Source organism: Lineus longissimus, chromosome 5 (assembly GCF_910592395.1).
Source record: "Lineus longissimus chromosome 5, tnLinLong1.2, whole genome shotgun sequence".
In the NCBI taxonomy this organism is placed as follows: domain Eukaryota; kingdom Metazoa; phylum Nemertea; class Pilidiophora; order Heteronemertea; family Lineidae; genus Lineus; species Lineus longissimus.
The window spans coordinates 19,010,655-19,033,477 of NC_088312.1; the positions used below are offsets into that span (position 1 = coordinate 19,010,655).

A 22,823-nucleotide genomic window follows, 5' to 3' on the forward strand; every position below is an offset into this window, starting at 1 on the left:
CTTCATTTACAATAAACAAGACGGGCAATTTATAACATTTGACAGCAAAGACACCATACCTGTACCTTTTTTACCTAGTCCCCATTTTTCTTGTACCTTTTTTACCTGTACCTTTTTTTCCTGTACCTTTTTTACCTAGTCCCCATTTTTCTTGTACCTTTTTTTCCTGTACCTTTTTTACCGTACCTTTTTTACCTGTACCTTTTTTACCTGTACCTTTTTTACCTACATTCTTTATGCTCATAGCCGGAGGTGCTGTCAAATGTGTAGTAGGCCTGCAAATCCAACATTAAGACTTTCTGACCTGATTGATTTGATGTAAAAACATGTTATTGTTGAATTCGTTGACATATTGAAATTGAAGTATACTTGTAAATTTTGAATCACATTCACAGCAGGGTATTGATTTGATCATTTGATTGAAATCGAAAATGTAAAAGAATCTGCAATATTAGTACAGGTGAGAGTATCTACAGTGTTTGAACAATGTTACAATTATTTCAAGGCATGGTTTGATGTTCCTACTTGTTGGCTTGATGTGGACAACTACATTCTTCGTCCTGCCTTAATTAGGTCAACATCAACTTCAGTCTTGGTCTACAAGCTTTAGGAAAGTGGATCAAAAGTTTGGTGCTCTTCAGTTCACTGATCTAAAATTTGATCGTTTTGTCTTTAAAAAAGTTTATACTGACTGACGACCCTTTCATGATTCCTCTTCAGATTTAGTGCAATGTACAAAAGAACCCAACGTATCAATACCGGTGTTGGCCAACCTGCTTATAGAGAGGACACAGGAACAGAAATGGGTGGTCGTCTTCAAGTCGCTCATCACGATACACAATTTGATGAATTATGGCAACGAGGTAGGTAAAAATCATCACAAAGTGGTTTTCATGCTTTTAGTGCCAGAATCTCGGTGTCTTTAAATTTGCTGCCACCTTGAAATATCTCCCACCTCTTCGAGTCATGGCCAGCAGTAAAGAACTCAACCTAAAAGAGGAGATAAAAAGTGGCATTTTGTGTGAATGGCTTTAGTTTATGATACATTCCTTGGTCTTAAAATGTCCTCTGATTCAGTTATTTCATCGTTTTCTAAAATCATCATTTCAGAGATTTACACAATACTTGGCATCAAACACAGGATTCCATCTGGATGGATTCTCTGACAAAACGACAGTTCAAGGTGAGTACCAATGGGAGGTACCTCCCCCCATCAGTGGGAAAATAGGGCATGAGGCATGCCTAATTTCTTGGTTCCAGAATTGCCGTGATATGTATGGGTTTGTAAGCTGGGTGGGTCGGCCCCCTACTCAGACTTACAGCTTTCTGAAAGTGGAAGATTTTTGGTGTGGGTGTGTAGTCTGTAGAGGTGGACCGGATATGCATGGAGTTTTAGAGTACAAGTGGCTCAGAGTTACAACCATCCAAACATTTCATTTGGCTATCAAAACTGACCATTTATCGTTCAAAATTCGAATTCTATGGACTGACAGTATTAGCCAAATATTTCCTTTGGCGAAAAAAGTGCTGATATCCTACAAATTCCATAGATCACAGTACTGGCATACCTTTCCATTGAGTTTACTTACCTGTCTTGTAGCAGTCATGTCAAGTGGCCACTCCAGTATTGACATTATTAGCTCTTATCAATATTGATTTCTTTGTGATACCAAATACCAGCACATGTACTGTGGTAGTCAGTGAGTGTATTACGTCTTTGGCAGTGGCAGTTGCTGTGTAGTTACAATGTAGAATAAAAATGTTTGTTCTGATTTCTCGCTCACTCTCAGGGGCCTGTGACCCTTTGTCATAGCGCAGCATCCGTCGGCGTAAGACATTGGTTGCAGATTTCATTACCGTTGAAGCTATTGATCTCATACTTGGTACATTGTGTTCCCCTGGTGACAGCTACTCAGATACAAAATCGTGGTCTTATATGATATATGGTTTGGCCACTAGGGGGCCAAACATAAAAAGTGAAAAAATGCAATAACACCTTTTAATACTGGTAAACATTTTTGGTAGGTACTTCTAGCAAGGGTTCATCACTCTCTCATGTTGTTCATGAAAAATTTCAGAAACTGGAGGCGCGGAGAGTATGTATTTTATCAAAAATCGGCATTTTGTCTTCTATAAATATCATTTGTTTGATAGCCTAAATTTGATTTTGCCTGAAAAATCCTGCATCGCCAAAATATGAACTGAATGGCCTCCCTCCGCTTGGCAGCTACAAAGCATGTGGTGGCCTGGTTTCTATTCCTAGCTTGGTCTGGTAGAATTTTTATTTCTCACTAATGTCAAACTCTTTGAAAATGATTTTACCTTGAAAAGATCAGAATCTTTCAATAAAAATGGAAAGACTCAAATATTCAAGGTTTGCTCCTGTGGAGAGTAGCAGTAGCTTTCTAATCCATGCAATCTGAGACTGCATTCCTCGTGTGGCGTGGCCATGCCTTGACTGCAGGATTGGAAAGATAACATGCCAAACTTTATGCTCACTTGAGGGGGAAATCCAGTCTTCAATGCAATATTAGTTGTAAGGTGGAAGAGATCAAGATGTTTGTTCAATTTAACCTACTGCATGTGTGCACCTAAAGTACCCCAAAAACTTTCAATTTGACCTGCGATAATTATTGCTGCAGTAAGTGAGGAAATAAAAGATTGTTTGTCTGCAGGTAAAACCTGATGTCTTTTTTAAACATTTATTTCAGGTCGCTCAATGACATATTCTTGTTGCAGGCACCTGCGATGACCCCTGCAGACAAGTAATTTTTGTTGCACGCAATAGTTATGGGGTTTTGCAATAAAATTCACCTGTCTGTAACGCTTAAAAACTTGAATTCAGACTAACACTTGAACTAACAATATTAGCATGAAAGGTTTTGCCATGCATAGACCTCGTTCATCAACCAAGAATTCATGCAGTGACGTCATTCAGGCATCCTTTTGGCGTCAGTCCGTGTCTTTGACCCTGCTGATGGTGCCTACAAAGTGTGCCGCATGTGGATGACCTCTATAGGTTGACTTCCCCTCACTTACTTCTGCTATTGCTGCGCCTAGGCCAAAGTGCCCCACCAGGGTCTGTGACAAAAATCTTGACGTCCAAAACGGTGTCTTGCTGTTATGATGTCATCTGCTCTGCCTCTCTTGATGAAGTGCCCCCAGACGAGAGATTTAAATTGCTGCAGCCTGCGATCATGATCGTGTGCGACAATAATCGTGCAATTTCAACTGCTCGTTTGCGCTTTGCATAAATTCAATAACTTTCTAGTTACATTCCCTGGTAAAAAGAGTCCTGTTTCAGAAGCGATTGAAACTGGTTTGGGATGTGCTTCCTTGCTTCTTGCAGGCTTCTGCTCTGCCCAGCTTCCTGTGTGAATGGAGTTTTGATTTAAAGCACCCCTCAAACGAGAGATTTCTGTCACTGACCTGGAATCATGATCCCATGCAGCTATAAAGATGTCTCAATTGCAGTGGTCATCGCTGGTGGCTGCGACCAAAATCAGTGGTCGATGCAACTTGAGATTAACATAAAACCCAGTGATAAACAGTTCTATCTGCATACAAGCAATCTTTTTATTGCTCATCGGCATCGCATCGAAAATTGTCACAGGTTGCAGCCATAAAAATCTCTGGTTTGCGGAGTCCTTTAGCCTCACCTCCTCTGCTTCTAGCTTGAAATTGCCATGTTTATTAAAGACATGTACATTCGTTTGAACACAACCAGAAAAAATGATTGCGACACATCTGACACCTGATATCTGCTCAAAACAACATACAAACAATATCACTGTAAATGGAATGGCAACTGTGCATTATACTTCTTTTCTTTGCACTGGGATTTTAAAATTCAGCAGGTGTTTTCTTTTATTCTATGTATTAGTGGTGGTGTTTGTGTTGGGAAGGGGGTGAATGATCTGTATGGAAGACAAAACGAACTGCAGTGACTCTGAAAGGCAGGCTTCCTAACCTCTCCTCATTGACCCATTGCTGAAAGTCTGTGATTTGTGGGACAAAAACTAGTGTCCCTGATGGAGAGGTTGTCTTAGAGAGGTGTCTGCATTGGGCAGTTCTACTGTAGTCTGTACAGTGTATACATGTGTTATATGCCTGTTAGTCTCAAATATGAATAAACACATTCCTTGCACTGTGAATAATGCGAGTGCTTGCATGTTTACAGTAACATGCCACATGCCATTTATTATAGAAGCATGCATACGAAACCCAAGTAAGGTCAATACATGGATTCGTTATTGTCCAACGTTGCAGTTGTAATAAATTCTTCATGCATTAGCCTTGAATTACTAATCATCTGGACTAACAATACGTGAATTATACCTAAATCACAGAATAGCTTTTACCAAGTGAATGTGAACATCCGCTAGGCGATCAGAAAATCCATTCATGTGTGTACGTGATGTATATTTGACATCTTCAGATGGAAGTGAGGGTTGCAATAATGTTGCATTATGATAATAATGATTGAGTGTACAAGCACTAATGGAATTGCAGAAAAAAATGAGATGGGATGATTGTCTTAAGAAACAATGTAGGCTACTGTGGCTGAGATTCCAATGATTCTTGGCTGTGGCACGGTTGTGGCATCTTGATGACCAAGGTAGGCTGCAAGCCTTAACGGGAGTATAAGACCAAGAGGTTCAGAATGGGGTTGTGGAGGTTTGCAGTCAACCATTCCCTGTCATTGAGGTATAACCTGACAGTAACACCCTATGTGGAATGTGAGGCGTGTATTCCCCCGGCATGTCTGGTCAAACAGTATTGACAGAAGGGTAGCATCTGCAAGGTTGCTGCAGACCTGTGCCACAGCATCCCGAAAGTGGTCCCCAGGCTTTTCAAGGCAAGAATGTTGCATGCTTGTGTCATCTGAGGAGGCCTTTAGTTCATGGGAACATGCAAAACTATCACAAGACCAGACACAGTCATCCAGAGATGATCTGCCAGGTTATTGTGTGCCTCTAGATGTTGAGAAATTGTTCATATGGCTCCCATTTCAAAAGTTTTTGTACGGATTTTATCAAATCTATCCCACATGAATCTTTACATCCTGTCCATTCAAAAGTTCACTCCAACCATGACCGCTCCCTAAAATGTTGAGGATAGACAGGATAGGTTTCCCCTGAAAAATACCTGTAGCGCCCTAGGATGTTATCTAAACTTCAATAGAAGATGCTGAGGATGCATGCAACATCATGAAATTGTATGAATACATTTTGTTTACGGCGGCTCCTTACAGATGAACAAAGGTTGGGGTGCTTTTGTTCTGATTGCAGGCCTAGCAACTGAGGATACTTGCTTTATCGGCAAAAGAATCATTGGTTAACGAGTGACCGTGATGTCATCCGAGAATGAAAGTTTAATGGAGAATTCTAGACATTTTGAAAACTATTCTGTACTCAATCTCTTTTTCAGCTGCGGATATGTCCAAGTTTATCCAGCGGTACGCCAAATATATCCAAGAAAAATCTGCCTCCTACAGAATAAATGCATTCGACTTCTGCAAAATTAAGCGAGGGTAAGTAAGATTTCTTTATATGCTGTGTTGTTTTGGTAATTCTGTGGTGTTAGAATCGGAGGAGTTCAGATGTTGTGGCTGAGAAACAGATTTCCACCGGTACAAATCTGTTGAGAAGAAGATTCCTCCTGGCATAGATTGCAGCAGAGTCGCTCCCTAATCCAACCCCAGTGAGACCTTGCCGGTGGTCTGTGGGAAAGAATACCTGTGTATGAATTTAGAGATGGCGGGACTCTGTTTCAAGGGGCAGTGTACATTGCTCAGTGGCCCTATCATTCAGAATATTCTCCTCTTATCTGAAAAATGAAGATGGCCCCCCTTGTCAGAAGCACTTTAAAGTCATGTCTTGTGTTAGGAGGTAATGTTTATCACTAGACGTGTCCGGAATTTTGGAACTCCAGGAAGACATACTCCTAGATAAAGGCAGAGATTCAGCTGAGTATCTGAGCAGGATTGTGTGGGAAGATGAACATGATCAGAGACTTAGCTCAGTGTTTCTGGGGCCAAAACCTCATGGAAAAATAACACTACATTTGCAATATGACAATTAAGAGTTGAGACACTTATATCTTATGGTTGGTGATGAGATTGTGCCTCATGCCCACTCAATAATCATTCATCTCCCCCTTTGGTAAAAACCAATTGGAATGAATGGATTGCCTTTGGTGATATCCTAACTGTTCTATACCTTATTTGTCTGATTCCCACGAGCAATCTTTTCATTTAAAAGATGAGAAGAACAAATCTGCCAGTGGCGTTACTGTCATTTGTGGGTTTGCCATTGAAGGTGTGTTTAGTGTAGCCCACTCACTGCATGGCCTTCCTAATCCTAATAATCAAATCAATTGAATGAGATTCTGGTGGAAGTGGGCGGGTTCCAGCATTGGAACTGATGATAGACACGACTCTTGACCTTGAGCCGCCTTTTTTTCTCATCTTTCTCCCCCACCACCACCACCAGACATCTTTTGGGTAGGTGGTGAAGAGAAGACATTTCAACAGATACTGTAGTACACATCTCGAAGAGGGGTGATTACATTTATGTCCCCATGTTGATGTCAGTTCTGGTTATATATGATCCTTTTGTACAGCAGACGCGAGTTCAATAAACTGTGCCCACTCAAAAGCATCTCCAAGATCCAAGAATACACTTGGTGTGGAGAAGATAACCTTTCCTCCATGCACGACTTTGAGAGGCAGTCAATACCGACATTATGATGTATGACAAGTTCACTTGATTAAGGGCTTTATCATGTTTTTCATCATCATGAATCACCACAAAGGTTAAATCTTCTGGGTCTTTAAGATTGTGCATCTCGTCAGGTTGGCTTTTGGTGTGGGTTATTTGATCAAAAGGTAGTGACTTAGTATGATGAGGTGCAGAACAGTCTGTATTCATGTTTCATGTTGGCTGATGTATAGTTTACATAGAGTTTATGTTGAAGTTTACATAGAGCACACATTTCACGTGTCAGATATCACTTTCCATGAGCATGTTCATTAAAATCGACATGGGGATTGAAAAAATTACATGAAATTGAAATGATTATGAGATGTCTTGAATTTTGACGTCATTTGGCCCAAATCTTGTACTGCAGATGGCTAAACTTCCCCCCCCCCCCCATTCTACCAACGATTGATCACTGCGGGCAGCCTGCTGCTAATAAGGTATTCCACAGACCAGAGTGCCATAGAATATTACCGTACCAAATCTAGTTTATCACATTCTGCTATCTGAAGTCGTAATTAGCTAATAATGTATGGCGTGTGCATGTTTGATAGAAGTGGCGTAACGCCAGCAGTCATGCCAATAATCATACCTTCAGGTCAATGGTGATTGTGCCGTTGTTGATTTTGCGGAATTCAAACGTAGAAAAGTAGTACTGGTGTTTGCTGCGAGTTCGAGCTGGTGTGCTGGCTTGAGTTTGGTGTTCCCTGAGGGGTAAATGCATAGCTTGGTACGTACCTGGCCTACTCACAAGATAACAGGACGAAATGAGTTTACTATAGATCAGTCATGCCTGCCATTTTGAATAACTGAAAAGCCAAAGGTTAAGGTTGTTACATCTGGAACACAGACGAAATGTACACAGCATGGTTTCAAAATGGTGGTCATGACCAATCTAGTCATTTTGTTGTGCCATCTGGTGAACAGAAAAAAATAGATCAAGCTATTTTCTCAATAATGTGTGCTGGTCGAAGCAACCTGATTATCTTTAGCCTAGCTTCATATGCATGCATGTGTCGACGACGTCAATCGATAACTTCCACAACACAATAATTATTCAGATGAGCTAGAATATTGATCTTGAACCGTCTCTGGGGAACGATTCCTTGTTCAAAATTTCCGAGTCAATTTCTAGATTGGCAAATAGAAGGCCACGTTATGACATTTGTTGGCTGAGATTTCCTGGCCCTCTCCTCTGGCAGATGATATTATGACAGTCTGGCCTTTATCAGATCTTGAGGTGGTCCATAGTTGCAGATATGAATGAGGTGGCAAAAATGTTTCTTATGCAGTGGCATTTCTCACAGAAAGGTACAATGTAAGATGTGTGCGGTATCTGTAGCCGTCTTGCCGAATGGTTCAATCAAGTCGGAACGTTGCCTAGTTTCTGTGAAAAAAGTGTTTGAGAGAATAACTCCCCCTGGATAGGATGCTCTGTGTACCAAAATAAATCTACTCCTATTCTTCTAAGAGGCTAAAAGTAATATCCTCACAACGCCATGTCCCGAAAATTATCAATCTGCAATGTTTCTAAGAATAACAATAATTATGAGTCTCAAGATCATATCGTAAACATGACAGGGAAATGTATGATGCTTTTCCCTTGCTGGAGCATTAGCTGTTTTATGGTATAATTTCATGGTGTGATGTCTGAGCAGCTCGTGATAAGGCTGCTTGGAAAGGATCTTGCAGATCAATTTCTCAAGTTCAGTTTAGTCGTGTCTGCAGCATCAAATATCGAAGTTGGCCAGTTAGAGGATAGTATACAAGAATGACACTTGAAATATTGAGTATGATGGTTTAGAGGAGTACAAAAATGAAACTGAATTCAGGCCGTTGTTCACTTCTTCATCTTAATTTTGTGGCAGCATTGACCTAGGGCCACCTGATATCATAACTGTTTGGCAGTATGTTAGAAGATGGGAACTGTGAGGCATTGCGGACAAAATGCTTGAATCCTCGAATTGAATAGTTAGAAAATGCCTTTCAGAATGAGTGGGTGATGAAAGAGTGAAATTGTGGCCTCATGGAAACACACCCTAACTATCGACTATCATATATAAGCTAGGTTGGCTTCCAAAGCAATTAATCTCCTATCGCATACATCAACTTGGATTAAGCTGAGACATTCCTGTCAATAAGTCACCGCCCAAATAACACAGGATGAGTCGAGGGACCACAGTAAAGGTCAGAGATTCTACTAAAGCGCTTGTGGGATTGGATGGTCGCCTACATGTACATTGCATTTGATAAAGCAGTTAGTCTGGGATATGTCGATATATGTTTTCATATCCAGATCGATATCCTGCTGTCCTTGTGCGAAGAGTTGATGAGGGACAGCAGTAAATGGTAGTGGCCTGCATCTTGAAACTAAGTCATTAAAGTGCATGGTAATGATATGGGAGATTGGATTGGTGAGTCCCAGGATGCAGCCAGATGCCAGTGGACCTGTATGTTGCACCTATAGAGCTCAAATCAGCCCCAAGGTCCCCGACAGGTTTAGCCTAGTCTTAGAGCCCCAAAATGTCCGATTTGTGTGAGTCATCACAGAGAGGTACTGCTGTTTTGTATCTTGATGAGGTAGCTGCAATGCTGGAAAGATGACCTGAGTGACACCCAGATCAGTCACATGATATGAAAGCAGAAATCTATAAACCCCAGCAACCAGCACAGTACAAATGCAATAGAAGAGACTGAGCCGTTATTCTTGTGACTGATCTATCATTCTTCGAGAACCAACTTCGATATCAAGCAGATACTGCATTATCAAAGCGCGGCCAGCGAGTGTTCAACACTTTGATACATCATCTGAGTGCCAACTGAGTACAACCACGCTGTAATTCAGTCTCCAGATCCATATTGTACAGTTGCTAGGCAGTGCGTTGGGCTTCGATGTGCTTGGGAACCGAGAGTATGCACTATTATAACGTGAGAGCTATCCAATAAGCATCGATCTGCTTGTGCTAACTGGGTAAATATGTACATGTATCTGGGGTATTGGCAGAATCGAGGGCAGATTTTGGTGCCTCGTGGGGAAGAAGCCTTTGAGAGGGGCTTTCGGTGGCAAGTGGGAAGGGTTGAAGGGATGATATCAAAGGAGTCGGTGTTTGACATTTTGAACCTGTGACTGCAGGAAAGGTCACAGCCTTCAAAAGCAGTTGAGTAGAGAACCCAAAGCATGTTGCCATGCAGTCACCAAGGGACTGCTCTGGTTGTTTTGCATTTGGATCGATGTAACATTTCTGGAACAAGTTTCTTTTAGTGCCATGTTGTATGACAATGCAGTGTGCAGCTGATTCTCCAATATGCAAGACATCATCTTGCTTGCTATTGCATAGCTTAGCCAGTCTTTGCAACACGTGCAATAATCAATACTGAAGTGCAACTACCTACTCAGTTGATAATCACGATTGACACCACCTTTCAATTGGCATTATCTGGTACTGCCTAGAGGTGATGATGATCAAGGCCAATTGGATTGACACCACATTCATTCTGCATCCTACCGGATCTGGCTAGAGGTCATGATAATCAAGGTCAATTGGGCTGACACCTTGTTCATTCAACATCTTACTGGAACTGGCTGTTGGTCATGATAATTGAGGTCATTAGGATTGACACCTTGTTCATTCAGCATCCTACTGGAACTGCCTATTGGTCATGATGATTGAGGTCATTAGGATTGACACATTGTTAATTCAGAATCCTACTGGAACTGCTTATTGGTCATGCTGATTGAGGTCATTAGGATTGACACCTTGTTCATTCAGCATCCTACTGGAACTGACTGTTGGTCGTGATAATTGAGGTCATTAGGATTGACACCTTGTTCATTCAGCATCCTACTGGAACTGCCTATTGGTCATGATGATTGAGGTCATTAGGATTGACACCTTGTTCATTCAGCATCCTACTTGAACTGCCTAGATGTGATGATGATCAACATCAATGAGACTGACACCATGCTCATTCGGCATCCTACTGGAACCGCTTGGAGTAATGATGATCAAGGTCAATGGGATTGCCCTCCCCCCCATGTTCATTTGACATCTTACTGGAACCACCTCGAAGTAAAGCTGATGATGATCAAGGTCTGGACTGACACCATGGTTAATTCTGATTCAGGATCCTGAATAGCTATTGGAGATGATGATCAAGGTCAGGTGGATACCATGCTTCATCCTACAGAAGACTTGAAGATCTGTCTGGGATCTGTGAAAAGATTGCTTCCATATTCGGACCACACAGAGAAATTGGATGACATTTTCCAATCACACTCTCAGCTGTGAATAGGTGTTCATGTTGGGTTTCTTCCTTTACTGTGGCATCTGTCGGAAACGTCTGGTGTGTTCTTACTTCTGAGCAGATCGTAGTCTTATAATCATTGGCGGTGGTACTTGTGGCCATCGGTGGTCACGATGTGGGGTCTTGTAGCTGAGAGTAGTGACAGTGAGCAATGTGGCAATTCGCTAGTGACCGGTGCGACATGCCAAATGACCTACATGTAGCAGAGTTCTTTCAATTGTGTAATGAAATCTGTAAAATTTTGGCAAGCGAAGAATTTTGCCAATATTGCAACTGCGGTTTGAAGCACGCGTGTCACAGTATTGGTTTCGTCATTAGAAAATGAGCTGATTTGCAGAATTCAGGTCACAGGAAATCATGAAGGGAAGCTTTTACGAACGTTTAGTGGTCTATTGGTGGGCGTCTCGCTCTCTACAACCTGAGTCTTTAGGTTCTCATCCGTGGAGAATGCACAACACATTGAACATGTCATAGTAAAAGTCTCAGGTCCTCACGTTTGCGTTCAATCCTGTATATGTTTCATTGGCTTACATATTGTATCTGCCAAGGACTAGTTCATCCATCCAAAAACCAATATCCATCCGTTTCACTTTGACTTTTTCATTGATTTTCCATTGATTTCTCATATAAGGAGCCTCTGGTGTGCTATGCAGTCTTGGGATGGGGGCTATTCTGGGAGAACATGTCTCGACTATAGCCATATCAACTGAGAATGTAATCAACTCTTTCCTGCCCAATGCGTGCCTAAAATTGAAATGCGCCAGTCAACGTCTGGACCAACATAATGATCTGGACAAAACACACTCTTTCTTTGCATTTGGCTCATACCAAGTATAGATTTCATTAATCCATACTTGGTAATACTTACGATTCAAAGCTTTTCTTTTCACTAAATTTCGAGCATTTTCCCTTGATCGCCAATTCTTCAAAGAAAATAATTCTTTGTTCAAGTTGTGTTCTTCCTCTTAATTGGCCGTTTCAATTTGTGCCAAACAAAATCGTGTTAGATTTTGAATTTCAGCGTGGTGCTCTTGGCAGTGTATATCTTAAGCATATCGCTCATCTCTCACAGAACGTGGTTGAAACCCCTTGAGGCTAGCACTAGCGCTGTATCTGCTGCTAATGGAAAGATGGGTTTTCGACTGAGTTTTTTCTGCCTTGAGGAAGGCGAACAATAAGATTTTAAAAGTGTGATTGTTGCAGAAACATCTGACTCATCATCAGTACAGATTGTTGCATCCCTTGATGAACACGGCAGGGTGACACCAATTTACTGCACATTTGTCAATCCCAAAGAATGTCATTGATAGAGAGGTTATGGCAGCAGTGTCCTGCTGGTTGATATGACTATCTTTTTTTTTCGCGGCCTCATTTCCACGAGGGTGCTGAGCTGTCCTATAAATAACCCCCCTTACTATTTCTGCATCTGTCCATTGTCAGATGGACACTGTTAAAGCTGTGTATTGGCTTAATCTTTTGACATGTTGGTCACAAACCTTGTTTTTTTCCTGATTTTAAACACATTTTTAATGTTTTCTCTTTTCAGGAAAGACGACGGTGTTCTTAGAACGATGAACGGAGAGAAGGTAGGAGATGAGAATTGGTTCCCACATGGCTTCCGGCCAAAGTTGGGGCACTGGGCCTTTTAAGGTCAAACTGCTGAAGGAGAGGAAGAAGATTCCTGGCAATAAAGTACATTGAGCCTTGCCCTGTAGACTTTTCAAAATACAACTGTAGCTTGTTGAAGCATCCTACAGATCAATGTCAATACGTGCAATATGACAAAATTGGTACTGCTACCAGTCTCTCTATAATTTCCTTATCAGTTTTGTATAAAAACATTGCCTCTTCGTCAGAGCTTTGAAGGTTATCTTCTTCTTCTTCTTCTTCTGCGTTCAGATTTTCATAACCATTATAACCTCAAGTCGTGAGCCACGACAAAATCGGCTGTTTGTTGCAGGTCTTCAGCTGTTCCCCATAGCTTATTCTTCAGTGACAATGGCTCCGGCCAAAATTCCTGTCTTCTTTTCATCAAGGGACAGTCCTGCAGAATGTGCCTTGGCGTTTGGTCGCCGAGTCCACATTCACAGGAAGCAGTTGGATGGAGCCCAAGTCTCTTCAGGTGCTGGTGGAGTTTGCAGTGCCCTGTACGGAGTCGATAGATGGAGACTTGGCCTTTTCTGTCAAGTTGGTGGATGCTGTCTTTTCATGGCTGTTGATATCGGCAGGCAGTCCAAGCTGCAAGGTCGTCTGCATGGAGTGTGTTGCCAATGTGTTCTTCAAAGGATGCTGTGATGGTATCGATGTACACCAAAAAGAGGGTGGGTGAGATACCTCCTCCTTGTGGAACGCCTTCTCTCAAATTCACGAGGTTGCTGGTGGTACCATCAATTTTCACTCTTGCGCTGCGGTTGTGGAGGAAGATTCGCAGCCAGTTGTGCATTTTCCCTTGGATTCCTATCTCGAGTAACTTAAGGAGAAGTCCTTCTTTCCAGACCTTGTCAAAAGCCTTCGAAAGATCGTAGAAGACAGTTTCTTCTCCTGGAAGGCATTTTCGATGTCTTGTGCTAGGTAGGCGAGCTGGTCTTCAGTGCTTCTGTGTTGCCTGTATCCAGACTGGGTGTGGTTAAGGAGTGATTTGCTCTCTAGATACCAAATAAGTCTTTTGTTGACGATTCGCTCCACCAGCTTACCGACACAACTAAGTAGGCTTATAGGTCTGTAGCTCTTCGGGCTTGTCTTTGCCTTTCTTGTGTATAGGAGTGATGTTGGCCTCTTTCCATTTGGTTGGTACTCGACCAGTCTTCCAGCTGTGATTAAATATCTGGAGGAGTACGTTCTTGGCTCTGGATCCGAGGTTTTTTAGCATCTCATTGGTAATCTCATCAGGGCCTGGGGCTTTCTTCATCTTTAGTTTTCCTAGGGCTGATTCCAGTTCTTTGAGGGAAATGGATTCAGTCATGCATGCTTCTGGCTTAGATGTTGTTTTCCCTTTGATTTCTTCCATTTTCTCTCTCACCTCTTTTGTTCTCTCCCTGGTGACTTTGGTTTCACTCTCCTGTTGATAGCTGTGAGCGAGGGCATTTGCAGCTGCTTTACCAGTCACTAGGCCTCGCTCAGTTTGTAGAGTGATTTTGGCTCTTTTCCAGTTGTCATCATTCAGAGTTTTGGTTAGTTGCCAAAGTTTTTGTGAGTCTTTCTCCATGTTTAGGGAAGCAGTTTTCTCACTCCAGCTAGTGCGCATTTGCTGCAACTTTTCCCGGTTGAAAAGTGCTTTAGCTTCGTTATGTTTGGCGATATTTTGGTCTGATGGGTGATTCTCCATTATCCCTCTTGCTTCACACAGTTGCTTGTGTAGGTTGTCCAGAGCAGTACTCCAATACGGCTTGTAGTCCTTACGTCTCCCTCGTGATATTGAAAGCTTTGCTGCTTCAAGTATGGCAGAGTTAAAGACAGCTGCATTTCTGTCAACGTTTCGCTTTGAGAGTATGTTGTCCTGTTGGTCAGTGTTTTGAAGAGAGGCCAGTTGGCCTTCTTGTAGTTCCAGCTGGTCGGCAGATACTGGTCTTCTGGCTTTGCTTGTTTGCCTATGGTCAAGATGATAGGTTTGTGATCGCTGCCACCTAACTGCTCGCAGACTTCCCTTTTGGTGATTTTCTGTATCTTGTCTGTCGCTATGGCTAGGTCAGGGCTGCTAGTCGATCTCCAGGCTCTTGAGTAGAAGGTCGGTTCATCGTCTGGCTGGTTTATGAGGACCAACTGATTGTCTGTTATCCACTGTTCTACCTCCTCACCCTTTGAGTCTAGGTCCTGGTATCCCCAACTTGGTGAGTGGCTATTGAAGTCTCCGACAGTGATCCAGTCCTCCGTGTCTGGTGATTGCAGCATTGCTTTGTCAGTTGGTGAGTAAAGATTACATACTGTAAAGTTATCCTTTGGTAGGATTAGACTTACAGTCAGTGACTCGGTTTCTGCTGTTCCTGATCTTCTGGTTTCTGCTATCGCGATGTTGTTTCTCACAAGTGTAAGCACCCCTCCCTTTGGGCGATTTGCTCTGTCCTGTCTGTAGGATTCATATCCTCTGATAGAGAACCGGTGTGCACTGTTGAGATGCGTTTCTTGGATGCAGCATACATCGACTTCGTGGGCCTTGAGGAATTGTTGGAGTTCGGTTTTCTTACGTCGTACTCCTTCTGCATTCCATTGCATAATTTTCATCTTGTGACTAGTAGCTTTATTCTGCCCTCCCCCAGTCACATTGGGAGGTACAGAGGTGCCAGTAGCTGCTGGTGGGCCCCCTCGAGGCTGGAGGCCCGGCATCGTTGTTACCTGGCGTTTACCCATAATGACGACACCACATCGATCTAAGGTTTGTTGCATGGTTATCATCTGCTACGCGTGGACACCCGATTTCTCCCACGCCGTGTCGGCTGGTGTCCTCCGTCTTCGGTGGTTAGGCTTTGTATGGGGTTCCTCTACCCTTAGGTGGACTGCCTGTCAGGGCTCTCGGGCTCCACCTGTCCGCTTTAGATTCTTGCCTGCCAAGGCTAATGAGTGACATCTCCCCGGGTTTGTTTTTTGGAGTGTTCCTTCTCCTAGATGCCTTGCCTTGTTGGCCAAGGCTGATCGAGCGGCATCTGCCCGGGTTTTATATCAGAGTTTTCCATCTCCTAGACTAGTTGCCGGCCAAGGCTAAGGAGGCCAGTCTCCCCCGGAGAACTTTCTCCACTGCCCAAGGTGACTAGTCACTTGTGTGTCTGGTCGCCTGGGTATCTAGTTTCCACTAGGCTATGCTAGTGGAGAACTAGATGGCCGTTGGCTCTAGATGAGCTCATCCGCCCTGGGTGACTAGTCACCCACCTGAGACAGGTGGCACTGGCTTACAGGTTACCAGTGGCAGGTAGCTAACCTGACCTGACCTTAGGAAGGTTATCTGATCCTGGCAGGTCCTTTTTCGAAAATCGGCTTTGTCACCTTACAAACATCGCTTTTACGACTCAATCAATGATATGTTGACGTTTTCTTTTTACAGCTACTAAAGACATTGCCAACGTTACAGACTCAGTTAGATGCACTCATTGCGTTTGATGTAAGTATGGCTGTGTGACTAGCCTCTTCGAGATAGGGCATTATTACAGAAATAGTCTGTGCTGAACTTCCTCACTGAACTTGAAAAGTCTGTTTGAATATCACTGATACAATCAAATTGGACGTTAAAACATTTATTGGTAAAAAGTATGGATGATCAGTAATATCCGTGATTCTTCGATGTTGATCAAATGACAGTTTCTTACGAGGTTATTACCGTAATTGATTATTTCATCGTACAACACACTATAAATTGTGAAATCTTCGCGATTTTTGCTACTTTTCCTTGTCACGTCTTTGCCATCTTTCATGTTGTCTTCTACTCTATAATCTCATCATTTTCTTTCCTATCTATAACCAAGCACTGGTGGAGGTCGCATTTGATGCTTCTGTCATGACCTGACACGTAACAAATACCACCAAAACGATCCCACCAAGTTCTATTCTCAGCAAGAACTCATCACCACTTGGTCTGGAAGTGGATGACTTTTGTTCTGTCACATATCACCTATTTTACTGTACATAATCAAAAAACTATCCCTGTACATACTGAAAACTTTTCCGTTCAACTCTAAGGTGGATTATAGTCTATCATATTACATCTCAGTTGCAATGCATCATGCACCACTTTGGTAGCAAACTTGAAATGGGCGACTTTGGGATACGTCGGATTTCATCTTTCTTGTACATACACGATCTCCTCTCGTTCCGGTTTTTCAGGCGACCCCAAATGAACTAACCAATAACGTCATTCACACCTGCTTTATCCTGTTGTTTAAAGACCTCATCCGACTGTTCGCCTGTTATAACGATGGCATAATTAACCTATTAGGTAAGTCAGCGTGTCCTAACCTGCTAACTCTACTTCACCATGTGGTTGGGGTGCGCTCAATGCGTGTCAAATTTGCCTGGATGTGGTTTTCGAGGTTTCAGGGAAAAGATTTTTGCGAAAGGTTCACCAGCAAAAGTTCTCTTGATAAACTGTCCCATTGCAGTTGCAAGTTCCATGGACAAATGATGCCCTTGACAAGGGTCCATTTGAGAAAAGGCATGTTTTGGATGTACCACTATTTTGTGTTTATCACTGAAAAATTTAAAGGGTTTGAAAAAAAGCCTTCCAAAAACAGACAGTGTTGCCACCTCTTAACCCAGGCCTAGAAAAATCCGTGTGTCCAGGCAAAATTGAATCGTATTGAGCTTGTAGAAATGCCGAGTTTCCCAGCGTTGTTCTGGGCAGGTCGAAGATGGTACTAGTATGCAGAACGTGGGATCCTACCTGATATGGGAGAGCATACCTCATTTGAAGAATATGGCAAAAAGTGGTGCATCTGTAACAGTACTATCCTGTGGAAGCGTCATGGACTACGCACAATCACATTCTCGGCAGGTCACAAAATAAAAACATCATCCAAATCAATGTGCAGTCCCCGTCAAAGTGGTTATTTCTGATTTGACAAATCTGTGGCTCGTCTGGTAAATGCGATGTCTTTGTTCATATGAGGTATGCCCACTCTTATCCGGTGAAAACCCTCATTCTGCGTACCGGGTAAAGTCCATGACCTGGTGCTGTAACAACGCTAGGAATCTGGCCGTGGTAGACATGGTAGAGCTCGGCGCTCCTGTCCAGTGTTGTGAGTCTACAGGTTCTTATTTCAGGCACAGCCAAATGAAATGACGAATAACATTATACACTCAGCATTTATAATGTTATTCCGAGATTTAATACGGTTATTTGCATGCTACAATGAGGGGACAATTAATTTATTAGGTAAGTGAATGGGAGCCAGAGGGCAGTGGTGTACTGGTTCAGGCTCTTGACACAGTACAAAGGTTCTTGTCTGGAACTCTCGTCCGTTTACCGCTATGCCCTCGAAGGTCATGTTCCACTGATGTCGGGTAGCCTATAGACTCCCTAGAGTACTATCGAGTATCTATACAGTAGAAACTCCGTTAGCAGACACCCGTGTTGGCAAGACACCCTCTCTGTAAGGACAGTGATTTTTGCCCAAAATGGGTCAGTTCCCAATTTTTAAAGCTTGGTGTTTGCCAAATTTTGGTGATGTCCACTGATGAGAAACGACCAGTTCTTTTACAGAATCTGCCACATATGTAGTGATTTTTTTTTTTTAAACAAGATGATTAATTTGTGTGTTTGTTTCATTACAGTACGCATGCTTTCTCCGATAATGACAATCTAATATTTGATGTTCATCCTCGATTTCAGAAAAGTACTTTGAAATGAACAAGAAGCAGTGCAAAGAAGGTCTCGATATTTACAAGAAATTTCTAGTCAGAATGGATCAAGTATCTGAGTTCCTGAAAGTCGCAGAAGTGAGTACAGCGGAACCCCCTTTAAACGGACACCTCTCCATTAAGGACAACCTCTGGGGACACTAGTTTTGGTCCCAAAGTGGTTGTTTCCATTGAAACTGACGACTATTCAGGCACCTCTCTATTAATGACAACACTTGTCAGTCCCGGAGTGTTCTTGATAGAGGTGTTACTGTAGGCTTTACAATTGGGTGCTTGACTATTAAAGGCATCAATCAGCTTATACTCTGCAGCGTGTGAAACTGGTATTACTGTGATCTAATGATTCCTGTTGATATTTTTTCCAGAATATGGGCGTAGACCGAGGTGACATACCAGATCTTGCTAAGGTGAGTATCCTGCTGAATGGATGATTGAGAGGTTTGATCTTGGCTTTGGTGTCTCATTCCGCTGTTCTGATGTGTATAGTACGGTTGAGCATTGTGAGCTGTTTATATGATTCCTGGAGCTGGCAATCCATGGGTGCTGTGGCATAGTGAGGAATGGAATCTGCTGGGAGGCGCAGTAAGTCGCATACCTTTCAGGGGTCGTACGGAGGAAGTTTAACGCCCGAAAAACAATAAACTAGATAAAACCACATAATCGGAATACAATAAAGAGAATGCATCAGGAGGGCAAGCAGCCTTGTGAGATCCACTCCATTGTTGTCCCTGCGTGACATCATTTGCTTGCTCTGTTCAGCTAACTCTGTAGTTTCCGCATGACGTCTTGTGACTTGATTTAGGTCATCGGCTGTAGTCGTAGTTGTTACGATGTTTGCACTCGCTGTGAAAAGGTATGTGACTCACTCTGCCATCTGCTGGGATTTATCAGAGGTATCCTTCCTCAATGTTTATGTGGCTGTGGAGCAGGAACCCCGTCCAAGATATGTGGGATATGTGGGAGGCAGTTTTCTGGAAAACAAAGAACAGACTCTGACCCTTGAACTTCGCTGTCACTTCATTTTGAAGTACTTTGGGATTTCAAGTTCTAGCCAGAATGGTCAATGGTCAACCCTAAATCGAGTTGTGGGAATGTCTGATTTCCCAGGGTAGGCCCAGGGGGATACTTGAAGTCATCAAATACCTTGTATTTTCCCCCAGAGTATACACGGCATGATTGATCGCTCTTTGATTTCATTATTTTACAATTAGCTTGCTGTGCACACCTGAAACCATATCAACTTTCCTCAAATTTACGGCTTGGTTTTCATCATTGTCTTGGGCAACCTTAAGCTTGTCGCACTCCTGTGAACAAACCAAATGTCAAAGTCAACAGACGAGCATTTTATTGTGTTTTTGATGAGGTGACGCTCAGGGACGATGGCCAATTTTGCATGAAATAGCCCTGACTATTGCTACCCACTTGATGGCATGTACATTCACGTGCTAGGCTTTCTCTATCATTAACCTCATTAAACCACCGGACTAATTTACTTCCTAGGATATGCAAGTCAATACTAAAAAGGGAGTGAGTGTAACGTTTTTGTGTTTTTGTTCGACCAACTAGGGGTCAACCATTTAACTAGCTAACCAAGAACTAACACATTTCATTTCATGTGTCAAATCTGGCTTTTGTGTGAAGTTTTTGTTGGAAAACAAAATGGCCAAACTAATGGCGTCAGCCTTTGATCTTTACGACATCACGTCAGCGGTAATGTTGAAATCGACAGAGGCTGAGCCCATAATTCATAATTCATAATTGGCTACTCTACCACAAACGGTGCTAATCTGGGAAGACAATTAATATGACTTGATCGTGTGTCCATTGCATGCTACCCATCAAACCTCACTTATATATCAAAGTGCTCATTTCCTGAAACCTGCAAATGGGACTTGTTGCAAGTCGGTGAACTGAAGGGAGAGACCTTGGAAAATGCTCCTCCAGTATGTTCATACAATTCTGATATCATATCACAAATATTGCTCCTCCCAAAGAAAATAACTTGATGCGAAGAGATATGAATGTTTGAAGTACCCTTGAGCTATACACTGATATAGCTCTCTGGCCAGTTATTCATTCCATTCGTTTATGCAGATATCATATTTATTTAATAATTCTGTGATCTATTTGAAGTATGATCAAACTGCATAATGGCAAGGCCATCCTGCATGTGGTGCACTGTGACAAAATGTTTGAGAATCTGATATGTTTCATTTCTAAACTTCGTTTATTTCAATGTTTCTTTTTAACATTGCTGCTGGTTGTCCCAATCCTACTGTATCAGTTACGAATTGAATTCAAATGCTGTTCTGGCGCTTGCTCATGTTGGTTTATGGCTCTTGAGGCCACAATATGACTTTGTGTTTGAAGCAGTTCCAAATTATTTACAAAATCATCACAAAAGCCAGTGTTTGACAAATGACTTATATCTATAGACAAAATAGAAATTGACATATTCAGACACGATCTGTGCATATGGGCCTTCTCTCTGGAATGGATGATGTCACATTACCCATGCATTACCATAGGGACAATGGGTGACACCTTACCATACTTTCCCTTTTGGAAAACTGAAATGAATAGCCACATGATCATCGAAAGTTGTCAATGGCCTCATTGGGGAAGCCCTTTGAAAAAACAAGGCTCTGCTTGGTCCAGATGTGCATGAAGTGTGGAACTAGAATATTGTCGAGAGAGTGTTTTCACGGTCAGCCATGTTGGAGGGCAGAACAATGATTTGTCGTGCCTGACTAATGTGAATCACATGGTGCTATGGTCAGTTGGGCTCGCTTTCTTTTATCTGTCCCTCCAGCATGGTGTATGATGACTTCACGTAAAACCACGCCATTGCTTGTAGTTAGTTTGACATCACTATCATCTTCAAAGTGAAATTTCTTGTGTGGTCATGCTGTGACGTGATGTTTTGGTGCAGAACCTTGAAACACAAGCTACGAACTCCCATTCTTGTCGGGAAATCCTTTCTTGAAGTGGTTTATATTCCGTCATGGTAAAAGTTCCTAAATGAAGTGTGCAAAATTTAGGAGCTTTTTGAAGCAGCAAACAGAATAAAGGTGAAAAGTCGCTGCTGTCTTCAGAAGTCTTTCAAGTTATCCACCCAGCAAACTAGAGAAATTTAGACTCCTTATCAAACCTAACTGGAAAAGATTTGAAAAGTGAAAAGATGATCGTTTTTGTCGTGATGAGGCTGTCGTAATACCTCAGTCTCTTTTCTCCTATAGCCGTCTGAAAAAATGAATAAGGTATGTTTGTGGGGATAATATTGCATGCGTTATTTAGGTTCAAGTTGACTTTATAATATTGAGTTTTTGCAAAGCCCCTGAAACGCCAATGCCAACCCCATTCTTCGACATCCTGATCACAATTTCAAACAATGGGGGTAGGTGTTGTATTTTCGGGGGCTTTGTGGGAACTCCTTGATAATTCCAGGCCTTAACATTAACTGCACCATGACCATAACCCCACAAAACATGAAAGATATGTTGGTAACTGATGTGAATATATCTAGAAAAATTTCAGGCATGTCAATGTGAAAAACAAATTCTTGTGATCCAGAGACTGTACATAACAAGTAACTCTGTAAAGATGTGACTGGCCAGAGATGTTTTTGACCTCTGGAGCATCAGTGTGCCAATGGGTGGGGGCCTTTTAGTATCAGACATCTGTGTCCATGGATTCCTAGCTTTGGGATGAGGGGAGGCAAAATACCCTGAACATCTTAGGTGATGGATACAAAAAACATGACGCATCCATTGCGAATATTCAGGATTGGGATTTTTTGGTAACATTTGTTAAGCGTTTGGTGTAAAGTGCTTTTTGCAAGGACTCAATCCTGGGCCAAAAGTCAAAGTTAACACATTATTTCTAATTTCAATTCCCCAAATTATATATATTGATAAAAGAGAGTGAGAACAATATTATCTGCAAGTATAACTTTTAATGTAACATTTTGGAAGAATTATGTTGTCGGTGTCTGATGAAAACTGGTCCAAAATTTTATCGTATGAAATGTCAGATAGAGTCACATTCTACAGAGGGCTATGATTCTGTTATCTTCATGTGCCTGTGATCAATGCCAAAAATCGTGTAGGGGAGTCATGATATCAAGGTCTGTGTTAGCTGAAAGGGAAACACATGTTTTTAGTGCGAAGTTTTCATCAGACATTGAGAATGTTGGCATGAGTATGACTGCTGAAATCTTAAGTCTCTAAATTCCTGCATCAATATCGATATACTCCTTCTCGAATTGATTCAGGTAAACAATGCCAAGCTTGTGGTGTTATAAAATATCTTGTAGGAACATTACGAACCTATCTGGAGTAAGGGTTCTCCCATTTATACCTCCTGATCTTGTGCATTTTGTCTGCCACACCTTGACGTCCCGCATGTATTTCTAAT

At 42.1% G+C, this 22,823-nt stretch overlaps 1 protein-coding gene across 18 annotated transcripts in view; it reads left to right on the forward strand.

Annotated features, from left to right (window-relative positions):
* LOC135488722 (phosphatidylinositol-binding clathrin assembly protein LAP-like) overlaps positions 1 to 22,823 on the forward strand; it is a 56,475-nt gene that overhangs the window by 5,657 nt on the left and 27,995 nt on the right. For 12 of the 18 annotated variants that reach the window (XM_064773448.1, XM_064773462.1, XM_064773459.1 and 9 more), the window contains exons 2-10: positions 721 to 863; positions 1,111 to 1,183; positions 2,079 to 2,096; positions 5,431 to 5,533; positions 12,613 to 12,652; positions 16,099 to 16,155; positions 16,875 to 16,986; positions 18,379 to 18,485; positions 18,773 to 18,814. In XM_064773448.1, the coding sequence (XP_064629518.1) occupies positions 721 to 863; positions 1,111 to 1,183; positions 2,079 to 2,096; positions 5,431 to 5,533; positions 12,613 to 12,652; positions 16,099 to 16,155; positions 16,875 to 16,986; positions 18,379 to 18,485; positions 18,773 to 18,814 (695 nt within the window). Of the gene's footprint in view, positions 1 to 720; positions 864 to 1,110; positions 1,184 to 2,078; positions 2,097 to 5,430; positions 5,534 to 12,612; positions 12,653 to 16,098; positions 16,156 to 16,874; positions 16,987 to 17,810; positions 17,923 to 18,378; positions 18,486 to 18,772; positions 18,815 to 19,907; positions 19,935 to 21,646; positions 21,668 to 22,823 lie in introns of all 18 variants that reach the window. The other 6 variants (XM_064773452.1, XM_064773456.1, XM_064773451.1 and 3 more) reach the window with 4 other exon arrangements.